This window comes from Chironomus tepperi, unplaced genomic scaffold, assembly GCF_022539635.2.
Source record: "Chironomus tepperi strain 1889 unplaced genomic scaffold, CSIRO-AGI_Ctep_v1 contig_175, whole genome shotgun sequence".
Classification (NCBI taxonomy): domain Eukaryota; kingdom Metazoa; phylum Arthropoda; class Insecta; order Diptera; family Chironomidae; genus Chironomus; species Chironomus tepperi.
Genome location: NW_027226297.1, coordinates 1,005,220 through 1,022,178, shown reverse-complemented (window position 1 = coordinate 1,022,178; position 16,959 = coordinate 1,005,220). Strand labels below are relative to the sequence as shown.

General features: G+C 33.5%; 1 protein-coding gene across 1 annotated transcript in view; it reads right to left on the bottom strand.

Moving 5' to 3' along the window:
* Positions 1–16,959, bottom strand: part of LOC139089157 (cholecystokinin receptor type A-like) — a 66,097-nt gene that overhangs the window by 18,077 nt on the left and 31,061 nt on the right. Inside the window, exon 2 of the mRNA XM_070638604.1 lies at positions 401–598. Coding sequence (XP_070494705.1) covers positions 401–598 — 198 coding nt within the window. The remainder of the gene's footprint in view (positions 1–400; positions 599–16,959) is intronic.

Genomic DNA, 16,959 nt, shown 5'->3' with positions numbered 1-16,959 from the left:
TCCTCCTTCTGGTGATGCACCTTTGTTTCAGGATTGCTAATAGAGGGTTGAAGGTTAACCCCACTCAACAAGAATGCATGAATCTCTTTTTGTTAGAGCTTTATATGAAAAAAATCAAAAACTCCTTACATTGTTGCGATCCATACAGCCCCATACCCCCTCCCTTTCTGGATACAGCTTAGTATTAAAATAACCAGCAGAGTGTGGTAGTCAACAGCTAGTTTTGGCTCAAATTCTTAAATTTGCTACGGTTTTTTGAAAATCTTGATTTTTACGTTCCCTGACCCTCTCCTCCTTGGCAACACCTCTGAGTTTTTGGATAACTACCAAAAATCACCTCAAATTTCACTAATGTTCTTTCCATTCACTACCCACAACAATAATATCACAAATAAATTACCTTGACTTGTCGGAATCAATTTACTAAGAGCTGCAATAGGCGACATAAACAGCAAACTTGATAGCCAAACAAGTATGATTAATTTGTAAGCATGTTTAAGCGTTTGCCATCGCCTCGATCTTAGTGGATGACAAATGGCGTAGTACCTTTCAACACTTATCGCAACTAAAGTCCATGCTGAAACGCTAACCGATGTTGCTAATTAATTAAATAGAAAGAAAAAAAGAGAAATAAATAATGAAAGAAATTGTTTTTTTGAAAAGTTTTTCTTATTCATTTATCGAGAATGGTTTGATGTTGAGGAAGAAGTAGGAAAGATTTCAATAAAAATTTTGCTGTTAAGACAAACTTTTTTGAGAGTTTTTCACTTTTATTTAGATAATAAATTAAGAATTTTTCAAAATATTTTTGATCAGAGATGGCCTTTAAAATTGATGACCTTTATTTTTGGTAATTTAAGCAATTTCAGGTGTATACGTGATTTTTGTGATTCTACAATGTTGCTCGATTTATTAAAGGTTAAAAATTTCGGATCCAAGGGATCTTTTGATGGCTCGATCCCCCAATATTTCTCCAATTATGAAGTTTTTTGAAACATATCAATATTTCTGATAGAAAATGACTGATTTAATGTGTCCTTCACCTCTGACGTGTTGATTTTATCATGGATATGAGCATAATATAGAGGATTTGGAATAGTACATCAGATCATCGATAGCAGTGAAGATTTTGGTATAACCAAAATTTTCTTTTTATTCTATTATAAATCCTTGATTAGATATGAAACTCATTCAATAAATGGCCTAATCAATAGACAGCACAAGGATCCATTTGGAATGTCACTAAGGTAAGTGAGGATGATTCGAATTTCTTGTTTTAAGGTAATTAAAGCCGATGCTCTCAGCATTCCCAAATAGAGTTTCTGCAAGCGGGTTTCTGTTAAAATTTACAATTAGGTTGCCGTTCGATTCGTAACATACAACGGTCAAGCGACAGTCCTATGCTTTTTTGACCTCATCTTTATGATCCCGAAAAGAGATGAAGTACACTCATGATAATGCTTTCAAATTTTGAGCATACTCAATTATTTTCCTCCATTTTCCCTAACAGACAATGAGCATGCTTATGAGTTTACTCAATTGATATAGTTGCACATGTCCAATTCGGTTCAATTGGTTCTCAATTGTGAGCATTATCATGAGTATGCTCCTTGTCCGTCCGAGATTGATTTAGTATAATTATGTGCAGGCTCATTTAGTTGAGTATGCTAGAATATTCCATTATCTGTTAGAAAATGCACATCTAGGAACTTTGTATATCATTGGACATCAATACTTTTAATAATGCATTTTAAGAATCAGTTCCTAAATGGATTCCATACTTACAACATTTTCCCATCAATTTATCTCATAAAACGAAGAAAAAATAAAGTTTAGGAAATCTTTACCTAGGTTACCCTCACATTCAGAAATTATGAATTTTCTAGAGCTTTGTTCATAAAAGAAAAATATTCAATTACTGTCAAGGCAAGAAAGCAGAAGTCTTCTTCTCAATTTGACAAGATAAAGCTTAATTGAGCCCTTATTTTTCTAAAAACTTTCGATTTCCTAGTATTCAAGCTTTATTTAGATATAAAAAAACCGAATGGAAAGAAGTTACGATAATAATAAGGTATAAAAGTAATCCAGCAAGGCTTTTCTTCAAAGGCGGTGTTTATTTTCCAAAAAAAATAACAAAGATTTTGAATAAATTTTAGAAAAGTTTTTCACAAGAAGTGGATCAAGAAGAAAAGGTTAAAAGATTGTCAAAAACAAAGATTATTAAGGCACAAAGACCCCGATGAGCGATTGAACAACTTTTAATCTATTTTCGCTCTAGGATATAAAAATGGATTTTTTTTTGCTTTTCTTCTCATTCATGGAGATTTTTTCTTCGTGGATGATGATGCAGGGGTGCGCAACCTTTTATTATTCAAGGCCCACCTCGACCAAAACTTTACAATTTATACTGTTCATTGCATTTTCAAACATTTTCCCAACATCACCCTAGTGTCCCGTGACACACAGGTTGTCCACCACTGTGAACATTAAATGCTTAACTCCTCAACTTGAGAAAAATTAAATTAATTAAATTAAATTAGAAAAAGCTCATCGGTACACAAATTTCAACGGAAATTAGCAAGACATGAGAGACACTTGATTGACGTTAAGCTGAAGGCAAGTTTTTTTGTTGTCCTATAAAATTACTCCAAGTCATGGCTTCGTGTCTTCTGAGACTTTAAAACGGGAAATTGAAAAAGTCTCTAGGAATTTCTGAAAATTCCTTGTCTTGTCAGCTAGGAAAAATAATTTCTTTTTGCTACCGCAAAATGTTTCCGGTGTCTTAAAATGATGAATAATATCCAGCTATGTGCACAGATATTTTCTTTGTAATTTTGAAGAACGACTGTTGCTTTTGGTATATTTTATTCAATTTTATCTCTTAAATATAAATGTTTTGTGATAGAGGTTTCAAGCAGGACTCAAAGTCGAATCGAATTTGGCATGGAAAAGACGACTTGAGGCGAGTAGAAGAAGGTCATCAAATTAGTGAGAATGTTTAGAAAATTTGCAAATTTTCATAAATTCAGAATGGTTAAGAGATCAGGCTTAGGGTTTCTGAAAAACCGCACTTTTTCAAAACCGCGGTTTTGCGGTTTTCCAAAATTTCAAAAACCGCGGTTTTGCGGTTTTTTGCGGTTTTCAATTTTCATACAAATGTGTGAAATTTTTGGAAAAAATTGAAAAGTTGATTTTTCTCTATTTTATTAAGGTTCAGTTCCAAATTGGTTGATAAAAGAGTTTAAAAAATAATTTCTTGTACAAACTTTTGAAATTCAAGTTGTTTTTACCAATTTATATAATTTCAATCCAGTCTTTCAATATAATATTAAATTGAAACTTATTTTTGCAAAATTATCTTCAAAATTTACTTTTTGTGGATTTAAGTAAAATTTTCCATACAAAGTTCTAAAACCGCGGTTTTTACTTTCAGAAACCGCGGTTTTTAAAAAACCGCATTTTGGGTCAAAAAGTTTGAAAAACCGCTTTCAGAAATCCTGATTCAGGATCAAGTGAGAATCGATTGACACAAATTCAAATGGTGCCATTTTGCTGCTGAAACAGATACTTTTATAAGACCAAGTTGAAGTTAATTTGGTCATTTATGCATATTGGCTGCCATTTGGTTCTGAGTATACTGTTATCTCGGTTCAGTAGTAGCAACATTTGAACGTGTGTCGATGGGGCACATATTCATAACAGACTCGATTCCGTAAAATATATCAAGATGACCCAAGACATCAAGATGACATGATCAAGCTCTTGCTTACATAATTTCAGTATATTACCGAAGCACATGCTTATTTAATAGAAACACAGCTCACTGCTTTCATTTGTGTGGTACAGACGTCAAAGGAGTGCTTCGAATCCCACAACAACCGTTAAATTAGCATTTCCCCACCATACTTGACGGGGTCTTATTCTATTATGCCTCCTAAGAGAACAAGAAAATTCGTTTCACATAAAAAATTATTTCATAATCTAATAAACTTACGAAAATTTTTCATTAACATAATATAATTTCACATAAAGTAGAAAGCTATTAAGAAACCTCATTTATTTTTTAAATTTATGCAAATGTTGAATTTTTTCTTTTTGGATTAATCCGAATCAAATTATTATATTGTTCGCATTTAAATATACGTATGAGTTAGCATGATGTAGGCTTTGATGATTTCAAGGAGACACATATGCACATAGTTTGAGGATAAGAAGGATAGACATGAGTTCGATGCTATATCAAGGCTGCATGCTAAATTAGCCCTCGTGTTATCGAGGGATTTAAGGGCATTATTGACATTTATATGATGATTAGTTCCTATTGATCCACTATGAATGGATGAGCATTAATAAATTGGTTGAATAAGCTTCTGTTCCTTGCTAAATCAGCTACAACCTCATTTAACGGTTTCTTGCAATTCAAATACCTTAACGTCTTTCAAAAATTCAAATTTATCATGACAAAAAACTAAAAATTGTATGAAAAATCAATCCCAATTTTTTGAAAAATTAACGGTCAAATATTATTCAAAAATTAACGGCAATAAAAATTTTGAATTTATCACGAAAATATCGAGAAAAATCTTTCAATTGGCTTCATTCTCTCGCATGAGAGCATTATCATAGTGGCAGATAATTGAACAAAAGCTCAAAGCTCATTTTTTCCACATTTTAAGCCATAAACGTGAGCTATAAGCTTCACAAAGGAACGCTTTGCATATCTTTAAATATGCAAAAATAAAATCATCCAAACGTATGCCTGATCCTATGTGATTTTTGATGCTTCCTCAAAGGATATCATGTATAGCATGTCGACACAAAATTCATATGATATGCACGGCTATGCAGCCATATGCTTGTAGGATTTTGCCTATAAATACCATGTCAATGTCAGATAAATTTTAATTTTTTTTTTCTCCTTATAAATAATCACATAAAGCTGGCTTACAGCACGCATCTACTTCTTCTTCTTATCTATGGATATATGTATTTCCAAACATATTCACGGAATTGATCGCATTTCAATCTCATTCTTCTTTTATTTGCTTCATGATTGTTTTCATCTTCTTCCTTATTCTTTTTGGCATTTATTCTATTGGGAAAATCACTCTTTTCATGTTTATTATTGAATGTAAACTGAGTATATGCTTGTTTTGTAAGGAAATGTAGCTATTGTATGTATGTTTCATAAATAAATATTACTTTTTGTATGCTTTATTTATATTTTGATTATGTTTAATGGTAAATGTATATATAGTATAAGATACAATTAGCTATTAATCCAACATTGAAGGCAGTATTTATATACTGACAAGTCTTTGAGTTTGTTTATGGAATATTTGAGTTAAAAACCTTTAACTTTAACTGGATCATTGATCCAGAGTTGCGATAAGGCGATTCACGGTGCGCCAGACCTCTGTACTATTGTTAGATCTACAGTTGTCATTAGCGGACACCAGAACCACTGTCTAACCACTCCTCTTAGAATAAGTATTGAAACTGTCGAGTCTGGAATTTGTTGCGAACCCATGACCGCTTGGTCGATATCACAATAGTTAGGTACCGAAGTACAAAACCATTCGACATTCCGTACTTTTTGGGCAGAAATTGTATGAAATTGCTACAAATTGGCAATCAATAATTTTGAATCATCAAGGGACTTGACATCTTTTAGCTTCACCTTCATTCGAGAAGGGTCAAGAGAAGTGATCGGCAACCTGTGTGCTGTCAAAAAATTATGGAAATCCCATGAAATGTTTGCCATTAGCGCTTTCGATCAAATCTTGACACCAAGACGTGCTGCGAACATCAAAAGCTTGTCCACCACTGATTTAAAGCTTTCCCAAAAAGCACAACCGTAGAATTCATTAGTTAAAGTGGATTCGAATGTGTGGTGCCTGAACAAAGCAGATTCTGATTTTTTAAAACATTATTTTTTTATTTATGGTTTGATATTGATGTGAAAGACATCACGAATAATTAACCACAATTAACGTGTCGCGAATCACACAAACCGAGTTGACGTGGCTACAATAGTGAAAAATCCTCGAAATTCAACCACACACTTGAAAAAAGGAAATTTAATTTTAATTATTTATATTAAAAAATTGTTACTTTAATTCTCATGTTTCGGTGGCCTAGAGGATAGAGTACTATTGGAGTGAATGGTTTGGATTCTCGCTCATTGGGGAGTGCATAGGTTCGATTCCCATGAGAATCCAAATCCAAGAAAATAACCATAAATCGGTTATCCCGGGATGAATATAGCACCAAAACATCTTCATTTTGTGTTGAATTTTAGTGCCCTAAATTGCAAAATTTTAATTAAAAATTATTAATCTCCACTTCATGTTTATTTGTGGGTTTGGCGTCATCGTGCTGTTTTAAACGATTCTCTTATTCGAGTGAATTCAGCAGATGTTTGGGTAAACAGCCACGTAGCGAAACAATGAAACCATATTTTGTGCTAGAAAAAGCCAATAACTGAGTAGTAATCCACAGGATAACACGTACTTCTTTTCACTATGTATTTGAAGATGAATGTTATTGCAAATATTCATCTCTAGAGTGATATTTCGCACTATAAAGCTGCATTTTTTTTTTTTGTTATTTGCATGCTCGTGCTGAATTCATCTATGAAATATTCAAATAAATGATATTTTTGAAGTGATAAAAACATGCAAATAAAATGTGCAGGAACTGTGAAATGAGCATACTTTTCAATTCTAATTCTATTGCATGTTACTTGAAGCATTGAATTTCAATTTATGAACTATTGTGTGTATATATATTTTTAGCTTTCCTTCAAGGAAAAGACGCTACTACTATTGATTGCACTTTGTCCGTCTGTCCGTATGTCTGTCCATCTGTCTGTCTGTCCGTCTGCCCGTCGGTCCTTCTGTACGTCCGTCTGTCTGTCCGTCTGTCTGTCCATCTGTCTGTTTGTCCGTCTGTCTGTTTGTCCGTCCGTCTGTCTGTCCGTGTGTCTGTCCGTCTGTCTGTCTGTCTGTCTGTCCGTCTGTCTGTCCGTGTGTCTGTCCGTCTGTCTGTCCGTGTGTCTATCCGTCTGTCTGTCCGTCTGTCTGTCCGTCTGTCTGTCTGTCCGTCTGTCTGTCTGTCCGTCTGTCTGTCTGTCCGTCTGTCTGTCTGTCCGTCTGTCTGTCCGTCTGTCTGTCCGTCTGTCTGTCTGTCCGTCTGTCTGTCTGTCCGTCTGTCTGTCCGTCTGTCTGTCCGTCTGTCTGTCCGTCTGTCTGTCCGTCTGTCTGTGCGTCTGTCCGTCTGTTTATCCGTCTATCTGTCTGTCTGCGGGAAAAATGCGCTACCGCCGCCAACGAGTGGCCACGTCTATACTAGTTCTTATTATATTTCTAATTCAATTTCTAAAGCTCTTTTAAAATTTTCAATAAAGCCTCAAATTACATTTCTATGGATGCATAAAATACAAAAAATGATTATTTCTTTCATGCACGTTCATTTTTATGTACGCAAAAATAAATGTTATGAAAATGAAAATGTATTCATTGAATGTCAATTCAGTCCATATACTTTATGAGCATATTTGCATTGTTAACTTGTATTCTTGCCATATCCCATGTGCACGTACTTTGTTTTATGAAACTGTTATCTCTATGATTGGATGTTAATCTTAAAAATTTTCAACAATGCACTCGTGAAAAAAATTAAAAATTTTTTAATTTTAAAATTTTTTTAAATTTTTTAAATTTTTTGAATTTTTTAAAATTTTTGATGTTTTTTTTAAATTTTTGAATTTTTTAAAATTTTCAAATTTTTGAATTTTTTTAACTTTTATAAATTTTTGAATTTTTTGAAATTTTAAATTTTTTGAAATCTTTAATTTCAATCTTTTTGAATTTTTTTAACTTTTTAAATTTTTCAAATTTTTTGAATTTTTTTAAATTTTTTGAATTTTAGAAAGTATTTGAACTTTTTAAACTTTTAAATTTTTTAAAACTTTTTGAATTTTTTGGAAGTTTTTAAAAATCTTTGAATTTTTTTGGAAGTTTTTTAAAATTTTTAAATTTTGAATTTTTTTTTAAATTTTTGAATTTTTGAATTTTTTAAAATTGCTTTAAAATTTATTGAAATTTTTTTTTGAATTTTTTTAAGTTTTCCAATTTTTAAAATGTCCATAAGTCCATATGAATTCAATTTTTTTTCATGAGTGCTCAGTCTTAGTGATATCACTGTTGAGCTAAAATTTTCAATTATAAACTGTGGTTTCAATTCCTACATATTCGAGGATTTATCGTCTGCAATCATTGGACTCTTAAATTTGGTTATGAGGAACACGCTCTTAGGAAATGAATAGAGAAGTTTCTATCTGAAGCTTAAAAATAATAAATTGAATATTGAAGTAAAATTTAGACTTTTCTAGAAATTTTTAATTTATAAACTAAGTTAATAAAGTTTTCATTTCATTTCATTTCTGATTGCTACAGAATTAGAATCAAAATTCATACATAAATGGTGATAACTAATGTTCCTAATGAATTCGAAAAGTGCTTTAAGTAAGGGTCACCTATAAAAATCCATAAATTGAAAGTTCTTCAGCTTTTTTGACGTGAATTCTCGTTTAATGTCTTGCCTTGTACCTTAATAAAACATCACAAGTTCAAGAGAATTCTTAATGATGCTTTTTATAGCTCATTGAATTATTGAAGGGAAATGAGAAACTAAATAATAAAATTGATATTCAGAAGATCAATGTTAGCAAGGTATGGGTTGGGATTTTTCAAAAATCATTTTTGTCTTGAGAAATCCTATCTTGAGATATTGAAGAATCTTGTCTAAAACGGAAAGGGGAAGGTAGGGTTTGGCTACTCCCATTTAGATATGCTTCTGCTCCTTAGATGCTTGATTGTGCCTGTACACGCTCCTGAATCCTGAAAACTCCCTGTCTCGCAGATACCCTTTAGTTCTCTGAATAGCTAAAACTCATAGAATTCGCTTATGTTCTCTATATATCTCTGTCCCTTGGATGCCCTTCCTATATCGATACCTCCTGCTACAAGGATAGCTCTGCAAATTTGATAACTCTGCTGCCTGGATAACCCTGCAGCCTAAATAACTCTTCCACCTGGAAAATCCTTCCACTTGGATGCACCCTTCCCCTTCAGTAACCTTCTGTCAACTGGATATCCCCCCTCTTCTGAATACTCCTTTGACACCTGGATACTGAATACTCCACTGTATTTAAAATGCTTCTGAGTTCCCAGAATGCACCTCTGTCCTCAAAATACCTGTCCCCTTGGATACCCCTTTGGCTCCTAGATACGTTTCTGCTCTCTAAAATAGCACTTACCCCTGAATACACCCCTACTATATAATCCATAAAGTTACTTCCTTATTGCAATATGTTTCAAATGTTGTAAAATTCCTTCAAATAATCATTTATGTCTTACCTTTTCAACAAAACAACATCAATTTACGACATCAACTTGATGTGTTCTCACAAAATTGTTTCTTTCGATTATCATACCAAATGTTGTCTAACACAGCATCAACATAAATATTTCATGATCATCTTGACATTGACCTTGTCAGTTGCCAAAAGTCAACCGAGTCCGAAACTTTAAGTCAGAATGTAAATAAAACTGTATAATTCAATTTAAATAATTTGTTAGGGTCAGAAAATTATTCATTTGACTAATTTGGATGATTTATTATGCAATATCACATTTTGGGTGAAAAGCAATTATGCTGAAGGAATCTCCTCAATGCTTACTGTAGCCGACATAATTTTTATTTTTTTTTTTGGCATCTTTCCAAACACTTCATAGAATTCATTATTGATGGTGAGGATGGGTAAAAATAATTTTTTGTATCTAAGATATGTTAGACGCAGGCTACGATGAGGACGTACATGTCATTAATCTTTCTTGTTGAATTTTCAACAAATTCTCGAGAATTTTTTTACTTTTTAAATGGTCGAGTGGTGAAAATTTTAATACTTTTTAAAGATTATGTCCATAATTTAATGAGTTTTAGATGTTGATGACGTAGAATGATTCTGACTTGTGCTGCATAGAAAGATAATTATGGGATTTTATCGACCATACTGTACAATGTGAACTATAAAACCATAACTGTTGCTTCTATTTGAAAATTCAATTTTGAAGCCAAAACTAAGTGGTGAAGAGTCTCCAAGGGTGAATATTTTAAACTCAGTAGCTCTTTGGGTCAGTGGTGGACAACCTTTCTTGTAGCACACCTTGAAAATTAGCCTCAATCAACAACCGTATACGGCGTTGGACGTTTAAAGATTTTTTGTCACACAATAGTGTTCCGGAATTTAAGAAAGGTTTAATTCACACACCTGTGCCGCGGCACACAGGTTGTCCACCTATGATTTCGGTTTTCATTATTTTAATACAAAATTTGAATTTAGAATCTAAAAATTCCTCAATTTAGAACATGAATTTCAAAATTTTAGAAAATTGCAAATTTAAGTGCTATTTTGACATTTTACAAACTGTTATCATATTTAATCCATAACTTTGGACTGTATACTTACAAAGGATCATTAATATGACAAGCACTTATGTCCAGGAAGGCTCAATTTGGAAAAATCAATTAAATTCCAAATTGTAAACAAAGATTTGAATATTGAGCTTTTATGAAAGCTCAAATAAGCTTTTATGAGCTTTTTTGATTGATCTTCATAATTGTAAGCTTTTTAAAGTTTGCTTAAAAACTGCTTTAATCAGAGATCGAAGTCACTACGATCGGCGGCTAAATGTTCGCTTATTTTAGCGAAAAATTTAGCCGGCTAAAAAATTCGCTTATTTTAGCGAATATTTTAGCTCGGCTAAATCTTCGGCTAAATTTAGCGAACGTTTTTAGCCGGCTAAATTTTCGGCTAAATTTAGCGAACATTTTTAGCCGGCTAAATTTTTCGCTAAATTTAGCGAGCATTTTTAGCCGGCTAAATTTTTCGCTAAATTTAGCGAATTTTTTTAGCCGGCTAAATGTTCGCTAAATGTTTATGAATTGAAAAAATGTGTTTTTTTTCCAACAATTTGGTTATTTGTTTTGATACTTTGTCGGAAATGATTTTTATCTTTCTGGATCTTGTTTTATTGATTCCGAATTGACTTTATCATTACTGGACCTTGTTTTTTAATTCGTGGATGCATTTTAACCTTACTGGATCTTGTTTTTTAGTATGTGGATGTACTTTGACCTTACTGGATCTTGTTTTTTTACTTCGTGGATGTACTATGACCTTACTGGATCTTGTTTTTACTTCGTGGATGTACTTCGACCTTACTGGATCTTGTTTTTACTTCGTGGATGTACTTTGGCCTTACTGGATCTTGTTTTGTACTTCGTGGATGTACTTTGACCTTACTGGATCTTGTTTTTTACTTCGTGGATGTACTTTGACCTTACTGGATCTTGTTTTTTAATATGTGGATGTACTTTGATCTTACTGGATCTTGTTTTTTTACTTCGTGGATGTACTTTGACTTTACTGGATCTTGTTTTTAGTTAATATTAGTGACTTGGACTCTGCTGGATCTTGTTTTTAGTTCCTCAAAGTCACTTCAACGAACCAAAAAACAAGATCCAGTAAGGTCAAAGTACATCCACGAAGTAAAAAAACAAGATCCAGTAAGATCAAAGTACATCCACATATTAAAAAACAAGATCCAGTAAGGTCAAAGTACATCCACGAAGTAAAAAAACAAGATCCAGTAAGATCAAAGTACATCCACATATTAAAAAACAAGATCCAGTAAGGTCAAAGTACATCCACGAAGTACAAAACAAGATCCAGTAAGGTCATAGTACATCCACGAAGTAAAAACAAGATCCAGTAAGATCAAAGTACATCCACATATTAAAAAACAAGATCCAGTAAGGTCAAAGTACATCCACGAAGTAAAAAAACAAGATCCAGTAAGATCAAAGTACATCCACATATTAAAAAACAAGATCCAGTAAGATCAAAGTACATCCACATATTAAAAAACAAGATCCAGTAAGGTCAAAGTACATCCACGAAGTACAAAACAAGATCCAGTAAGGTCATAGTACATCCACGAAGTAAAAAAACAAGATCCAGTAAGGTCAAAGTACATCCACGAAGTAAAAAACAAGATCCAGTAAGGTCAAAGTACATCCACGAAGTAAAAAACAAGATCCAGTAAGGTCAAAGTACATCCACGAAGTACAAAACAAGATCCAGTAAGGCCAAAGTACATCCACGAAGTAAAAAACAAGATCCAGTAAGGTCAAAGTACATCCACGAAGTAAAAAACAAGATCCAGTAAGGTCAAAGTACATCCACGAAGTACAAAACAAGATCCAGTAAGGTCATAGTACATCCACGAAGTAAAAAAACAAGATCCAGTAAGATCAAAGTACATCCACATATTAAAAAACAAGATCCAGTAAGGCCAAAGTACATCCACATATTAAAAAACAAGATCCAGTAAGGTCAAAGTACATCCACGAAGTACAAAACAAGATCCAGTAAGGTCATAGTACATCCACGAAGTAAAAAAACAAGATCCAGTAAGGTCAAAGTACATCCACGAAGTAAAAAAACAAGATCCAGTAAGATCAAAGTACATCCACATATTAAAAAACAAGATCCAGTAAGGTCAAAGTACATCCACGAAGTAAAAAACAAGATCCAGTAAGGTCAAAGTACATCCACGAAGTACAAAACAAGATCCAGTAAGGCCAAAGTACATCCACGAAGTAAAAAACAAGATCCAGTAAGGTCGAAGTACATCCACGAAGTAAAAAACAAGATCCAGTAAGGTCATAGTACATCCACGAAGTAAAAAAACAAGATCCAGTAAGGTCAAAGTACATCCACATACTAAAAAACAAGATCCAGTAAGGTTAAAATGCATCCACGAATTAAAAAACAAGGTCCAGTAATGATAAAGTCAATTCGGAATCAATAAAACAAGATCCAGAAAGATAAAAATCATTTCCGACAAAGTATCAAAACAAATAACCAAATTGTTGGAAAAAAAAACACATTTTTTCAATTCATAAACATTTAGCGAACATTTAGCCGGCTAAAAAAATTCGCTAAATATAGCGAAAAATTTAGCCGGCTAAAAATGCTCGCTAAATTTAGCGAAAAATTTAGCCGGCTAAAAATGTTCGCTAAATTTAGCCGAAAATTTAGCCGGCTAAAAATGTTCGCTAAATTTAGCCGAAGATTTAGCCGAGCTAAAATATTCGCTAAAATAAGCGAATTTTTTAGCCGGCTAAATTTTTCGCTAAAATAAGCGAACATTTTAGCCGCCGCCGACTAAATTATCAGCGGCTTCGATCTCTGGCTTTAATATCAACACAAACATATCCAATATGTTTGTACACATTTTAATTCCAAATAAACTTGTTCAAACAAAAGCAACATCAAAAGCTTCTCTTCCTGCCAATCAGAACTGAATTCGAATAAAGTTCAAAATGTCTAGTATCGATTTTTCCATTTGAAATCATGCAAAAATTAAGGTTCCAATTGAAATAGAGCAGAAGCTTGATATTCTCAAATTTTAATTTCCAGAATAGCCTCAAATTACAATTTTTTTCGAGCACCAACTGCAGCAGAACCAAAACAGGAAAGAACTGGTTCTTTTTCGTCCACAAATGTATAGCTCGTGTACGGAAAAAGTATCTACTTCCTTCCCAACCTTTTTTTTCACTTCCTCGGTATTCTGTGTAAGTAGTCACATTGATCTTGATAGCACTTTAGTTCAGTACATAAAATGTTTTATTATAGACACAGTTCTGTCGTGGCTGTAACAAGTAAAACATTTTGGGTCTTTGTCTGATTTGCATGCAGAAAAAATGTAAAACATACAAATTGCCTTCATTCTTTGGTGAAACTTTGTGATTGATACTGTCGATTTTTATTTCTTTAGTGCTGCTGATAGGCAAGCATCCGAGAGTGATATTGAAAATTTGTCTTCTTTGCTGTTGAATACTTTTCATCATGGATATTTTCTTCTATTTGATCAAATCGTAAAATTGATGGAACGGTCGTTTATGTCTGTAGATTGTTCAGTTGAACACTTCTTTATGTCATGCAGATATTGTCTGTTCTTATGGCAATGAGATTTTTTTTATGTGATTCAGCAGAAAAAAATATCTAAAAATGTAGACTGTTATGTTTGTGTTGAGGCGTAGATTGGGCGTAGACAGGTGGGTGGATGGGTGTTGAAATATGTTATAATTAGAATAAGGCAGTGTTGTCTTAGCTGTGTGATGTGACATGCTAGAACAGTGGTGGTCAATCTTTTATCTGTCGCGGCACACTTTGGTGGTAATCCTCGACTGGATCAGCACAAGACATACAGTCCATAGCATTTTTAATGACTTTTAACTGCACATAGGTTGACCACTACTGCACTTGAGTTTTGGAAATGCTATGAAAAGTATATTGTGTGCAATTTCGGTTGTGTCTAACCAAAGTCGTACCAAAGTGCGCCGTGGCACTGGACTAAGATTCTTGTGTCTATAACTAGATTCTTTTATATCCTCACAAGCAAATGAGGTTAATTTAATAAATATCCTCGGCTACATGTTGCGCATTAATTTCACATTTGTCAATGAATTTGCTCATGACAGGAAGGACCATGAAAATACACAAAATGAGAATTAGTGTGAATATGATGTTATGTAATGGAACATTTGATATTCCGGCTAGACAACATAGAACTTCCTTCATTATCAATGGCCCGAGAAGCACAATACATGTAAGTATTAGTCCAAATCATCCATTTGAGCCGTCCACAACTTCAGCTCTTACCATTAATATACCGACTTCCCCATGCCCTAGCTAACACTCTGCACTGCTCGGGTAATGTGCCTTCATAGAAACTACGCAGAACATCGTCCTTCATATATACATTAGCCATGTCAAGCACACAAAAATGTTATATTTTTTCAATTAACCTCAATCCATTCACCGAATAATTTTTTTCTGAGAATCTTTCATTAGACACATTTCATAAGATAGAAGACATCATGAAAGAATCATTGAATTAGGACAGAAACGTGAGTGTTACAGCAACTATATTGATGACTAGAATAGTGTCTCATCAATCGTGAAATAGAAAACTATAGTCGAACAGGATCACGTGTTTGCTTGGTAATCGCTATGTAGCAGTATTAACGGTAAGAAGTGAAGTTGCCCTGATGGTACCTTTTGGCCTTGAAGACTGTCTTCGACCCATTTTGAAGAAAAGTGTGGTTTTCCGCCTGTACCGCTGATTATTGCATGAAACTGACTTAAATTCACCACTGGCACAGCCACACCGGCCTGGTGCCCGATTTCGGATAACTTAACCAACTTGTGCTATTCATGATTATTAGCAAGTCTCACAAGTCTTTGCCAAAAACAATCTGTTGTACTTCTTCTTGCTATCACGTTTAGAAATTGCCAATCTGATTTAGACATAGTTCTTGTTGTTATTCGTATGATTGTAATATACCCATATCAATGTGTCACTCTGTCTTACTAGAATACATCTTCCTTGTCTGTATCAGAGATCGAAGTCACTACGATCGGCGGCTAAATGTTCGCTTATTTTAGCGAAAAATTTAGCCGGCTAAAAAATTCGCTTATTTTAGCGAATATTTTAGCTCGGCTAAATCTTCGGCTAAATTTAGCGAACGTTTTTAGCCGGCTAAATTTTCGGCTAAATTTAGCGAACATTTTTAGCCGGCTAAATTTTTCGCTAAATTTAGCGAGCATTTTTAGCCGGCTAAATTTTTCGCTAAATTTAGCGAATTTTTTTAGCCGGCTAAATGTTCGCTAAATGTTTATGAATTGAAAAAATGTGTTTTTTTTCCAACAATTTGGTTATTTGTTTTGATACTTTGTCGGAAATGATTTTTATCTTTCTGGATCTTGTTTTATTGATTCCGAAGTGACTTTATCATTACTGGACCTTGTTTTTAATTCGTGGATGCATTTTAACCTTACTGGATCTTGTTTTTTAGTATGTGGATGTACTTTGACCTTACTGGATCTTGTTTTTTTACTTCGTGGATGTACTATGACCTTACTGGATCTTGTTTTTACTTCGTGGATGTACTTCGACCTTACTGGATCTTGTTTTTTTTCGTGGATGTACTTTGGCCTTACTGGATCTTGTTTTGTACTTCGTGGATGTACTTTGACCTTACTGGATCTTGTTTTTTACTTCGTGGATGTACTTTGACCTTACTGGATCTTGTTTTTTAATATGTGGATGTACTTTGATCTTACTGGATCTTGTTTTTTTACTTCGTGGATGTACTTTGACTTTACTGGATCTTGTTTTTAGTTAATATTAGTGACTTGGACTCTGCTGGATCTTGTTTTTAGTTCCTCAAAGTCACTTCAACGAACCAAAAAACAAGATCCAGTAAGGTCAAAGTACATCCACGAAGTAAAAAAACAAGATCCAGTAAGATCAAAGTACATCCACATATTAAAAAACAAGATCCAGTAAGGTCAAAGTACATCCACGAAGTAAAAAAACAAGATCCAGTAAGATCAAAGTACATCCACATATTAAAAAACAAGATCCAGTAAGGTCAAAGTACATCCACGAAGTACAAAACAAGATCCAGTAAGGTCATAGTACATCCACGAAGTAAAAAAACAAGATCCAGTAAGATCAAAGTACATCCACATATTAAAAAACAAGATCCAGTAAGGTCAAAGTACATCCACGAAGTAAAAAAACAAGATCCAGTAAGATCAAAGTACATCCACATATTAAAAAACAAGATCCAGTAAGATCAAAGTACATCCACATATTAAAAAACAAGATCCAGTAAGGTCAAAGTACATCCACGAAGTACAAAACAAGATCCAGTAAGGTCATAGTACATCCACGAAGTAAAAAAACAAGATCCAGTAAGGTCAAAGTACATCCACGAAGTAAAAAACAAGATCCAGTAAGGTCAAAGTACATCCAC